The sequence below is a fragment of the Centruroides sculpturatus genome, unplaced genomic scaffold, assembly GCF_000671375.1.
Source record: "Centruroides sculpturatus isolate CEXI.00-Female unplaced genomic scaffold, Cexi_2.0 scaffold417, whole genome shotgun sequence".
NCBI classification, from domain to species: Eukaryota; Metazoa; Arthropoda; class Arachnida; order Scorpiones; family Buthidae; genus Centruroides; species Centruroides sculpturatus.
In genome coordinates, this window is record NW_019384686.1 from 172,879 (window position 1) to 176,959 (window position 4,081).

Genomic DNA, 4,081 nt, shown 5'->3' on the forward strand with positions numbered 1-4,081 from the left:
CTAATCGACCCCATTGTGGATCAGGCCTACCTGTAATAAACGTAAATGTGACCGGTCACATAACCTGTATATGTTAGTGCATTTCCTTTAATAATCAATCAGTCGGAATGAATCGTGATTAAGTGCAATGCTATCATCTGCAAAATGGATCCCGTTTGCTCATAATTTCCATAAAATATACGTAAATTGGATTTAGAAAATGAATTAAGGAATGAGAATCGCATGCAATCCATTATATTGATGCAAAATTCTATTTTAATATAATCGTAGCTTACATAAATCTAGTTATGTTCAAGCGATTATATTCTGAATTATTTAGAATCCATGAGGTATATTAAATCAAATCTCTATTCGGAATATGTGTAATTATATTTAAGCACGATTCCTGCTTGAAATTATGTATTATATGTTAGCAAGATCCGTGCTATAAGTGAAAGAATTTATGCACAAATGATATCTGTTTAAATATATTTTCAATCGCATAATGGATCCCGTTTTAAAATATAATTTTGTATTTAAATATATTTAAATGCAGAATAAATCTTGTTTGAACATAATGCAGCAAAACAGGATCTATTCTTTACACGAATATATCCTGTAAGTTTAATATATGTTCTCTGTTGGAGAAAGTAATTTCGATTTTCTTATAAAAAAACACCTCATTTTTCTTTTTTGATATGTATGGAGTTGGGTTGAAATACTTGGAAAGAAAAAAATTTGGACAAAATATATTTTTAAAGAGGAAGAACAGCGTTAGAGATAAATACGTTTACACGATTCGATAGTGATTTTTTTTTTGTTTAAAGAACACCGTTTCGAGATAGAATCTGCAACGTTTGCATTGAAATCATAAAAGACAATTTAAAAGGATTATGAAGGGAGACTCCAGTTGTTCTAGACGCATTAACTTAATGGGACGTCTAGAGAAGATTCTTAAATCTCTTCACATCATAAACGATTTGAAGAAAGATTTACTTTGACTAAGAGATTAAATAATATACGCACTTTAAAATCGAATTGTAAATAGAAAATGATTGACTTACCTAACATTTTTACGACAGCTCTTCTCGATGAAAGATTTTGTCTTCCTGGTCCTGGTCCATTTGTTGTTTCTGGTGAACATTTCCTTCTTCCAGGACCCGACATTCTAAGTCTTAGTCCTATAAATACATACAGTATGGAAATAACGCTGATGGGAAGGACAAAGAATAGAAAAGTTGATATTTCGAAGGCGTGTGGTAAAGGTCTTTTGACATTACAGACGGCTGACTCCCAAATTATTTTACCCTCTTCTGTTTCTCCGTAAACAATACCAAACTGTAAAGCTAGGGGCATAGCGAATACAGCCGCTATCATCCAGATAGCTAGTATCGTTCGAATAGCCCTAGGTAGATGGGACATGGTATGGGCTCTCAAAGGGTGACAGATAGCAACGTATCTTTCGACAGTAAAGGCCGTTATAGTCAAAATTGATGCATTTGTTGAAGTTTCCGAAGTCAAACCACGTATGACACAAACGCTCTCACCAAAAATATAAGGATATCTTACCCATAATTCATATAATTCTTGAGGCAATCCCAAGACTAAAAGGAGTAAATCCGATATGGCCAAACTGAACAGATAATAATTAGTTGCCGTATGCATATATTTGTTTCGAGCTATCACTATACAGGTACACACATTTCCAGTCGTTCCGGTAACAAGAATTACAGCATAAACAACAGTCATCGGTATGACGGTGCTAAGTGGACCCCTCTTAGGGCCCAGTCCATCATCCGAACTTTCGTTACCGTATTTCCATATATCACGTGTCAAGTTGTCGAGTGACATGAATGTAAAATTCAAGTCAACGTTCATCCCTACAAGGAACCATATCCTTCGACTGGGTCCCACATCTAGCCGTCCACTGACTAGCGACTGTACTGTAGTGTGGTGTGGCTGTCCGCTGCTTGCTTTCTGCCGCAATCGATAGCAGAAAGTTAAGCGACGCAACGTTCTCAATGGTTATTCTCTCAGCTGCACAGGAACCAAGTTTAAAGGTCAGCATCGCACTTCCGATATTTTAACACATGTTATTCTCCTATTTATATAATACAACAAGAAGTGCTTTAATATACACTTCATTAATATACCTCCGGTTTTATATCTAAATAGAATATGTTTAATCAAAACACCTTCTATTTTATCGGTAAATTTAGCTATTTTAAAGTAAATTTTATATCAGAAAAATATTCTGTTATAAAAATTATATACAATATAAAATAAAATAAAATATAAAACAAATATTCATATTTTCTTTCTTAAAATAATATTTAAATGTGAATATTTTAAATTTTATTTTATTTTATTTATTTGAAAATTAAAAAGTATTAACATAAGTGCAATTTAATTTACAAAATGTTTTCAAATTTCGTATTTATCACTTTATACACAATTAATACAAATCGTAGTGTTTATTTATAACACGTAACTTAATGTACAAATATTTATTTTTTATTCGTAAAATTACAAATATCTTTTTCTTATTTTTAACAAAGGAACAATACTTAAGATTATTTTCGTTAAAATTTAGCAATAGCCAGTAAAGGAGGAAACATCGAAATTTCAATAGAATTCCTTTGAGGAAAAATGGGTGGAAGCTATCAATTTCTAATGTCACAACGCCGACTGGTGAACAATGTCGGAAATAAGTACCTAACTTTATCAGTTTGCCACTGACCCCAACCACATGAAAGAAAGAATAATCTTAAACCAGACAACAAAAGAGTAACTAGAATGAAAAAATTTAATTTACAATTGATCATTTTAAAAATCAATTATATAAAAATATATATATATATATATATTATCTTCGTTATTTCCGTTCATTTCGGCGTGCAACTTTCGTTCGTGCAACTTTCGTTCACAATTTGTTTTATATACGTGTATTGTTTTGATTTTAAAAATATCTTAAGAAAAAAAATCATTTATAGTATGGCATGTAAGAATTTATTGAAATTTCAATAAGATTTTGAGATTTCAATAGAATACTAAGCTGTATTTGATACAGTTAAAGTACAATTTGTGGCGATTTATTCAATTATCTAATGTATATTCGATCTGAGTACGAAATTAATTCATATAAATAACTCCTTATATTAATGTTCTATTCATCTATCATTCAATCAAGTGATGAAAGTAAATTAATTAAGGATTGAAACTCAACAGAAGAAGAGATCTTGACCAGAAAATCATACCTCTTATAGATGAATGATTATTTTTTATATTATTATTATTACATAACCGGTCATCGAACTAAATTATTGGAGTTTTTTTCAGTTTTATAAATGCACTTTTAATAAGCAAAAGAATCTTCATAACTCATTATCCATAATAAATTAAAGAATTAATCATGCATTATCTATGATTAGAGATTTAAAACTTCGTATCTGATACAGAACTTTTACAGTAGAATCATAAAGATTACATGCTTATATATCATTTGATTAATTTTTAATAAAATTTTAGTGATATTATATAAAAAGAAAGAGGAAAAATTGGAAGAAACTCGAAAAGATCAGTTTCCTCTTCCCATAGATCGAAAATGGTTGGATTTGATATTGATAGGTCTATTTATAGGCGTACTGTATATATTCAATACATATTTACAGTATACTGAATAGAGATATGCCATATATTATAAATAAACTTTTACTTTTATTCAATAACTAATAAAGAAACTAATAAGATTAAAGAGCATCGATTGAAACTAATCTTTTAAAAAGTATTGTATAAAGATCACAGGAAGAGTAATATTGGAAAAGAGGAATCATGTTAACACAAAACAGTTTTCACTTTTATTCCTTCAAATGTGCACTCAGATAAATTAAAATAACAATTATAATTGAAAAATATATTACCGTTATAAAAAGCTATTTGAAAAATTAGTTATATAATAACATTTTTTTTTAAAAATATAGTGATATTTATATTTTTCTATGATATTATTACAGAATCTTATAAAATTCTTTGCAAAAAATTCAAAATTAAATGTTGCAAATCTTTCTATAAACTTTGTAAAATTTATTGATTGATTTAATTC

General features: G+C 29.2%; 1 protein-coding gene across 1 annotated transcript; it reads right to left on the bottom strand.

Annotated features, from left to right (window-relative positions):
• Positions 1 to 948: 948 nt before the first annotated feature.
• On the bottom strand, positions 949 to 1,908 carry LOC111627055 (pyrokinin-1 receptor-like). Its single transcript, XM_023370602.1, has one exon. It carries the CDS (start codon positions 1,855 to 1,857, stop codon positions 949 to 951), a length of 909 nt encoding a protein of 302 aa, XP_023226370.1. The 5' UTR covers positions 1,858 to 1,908.
• Between the last annotated feature and the right edge of the window lie 2,173 nt (positions 1,909 to 4,081).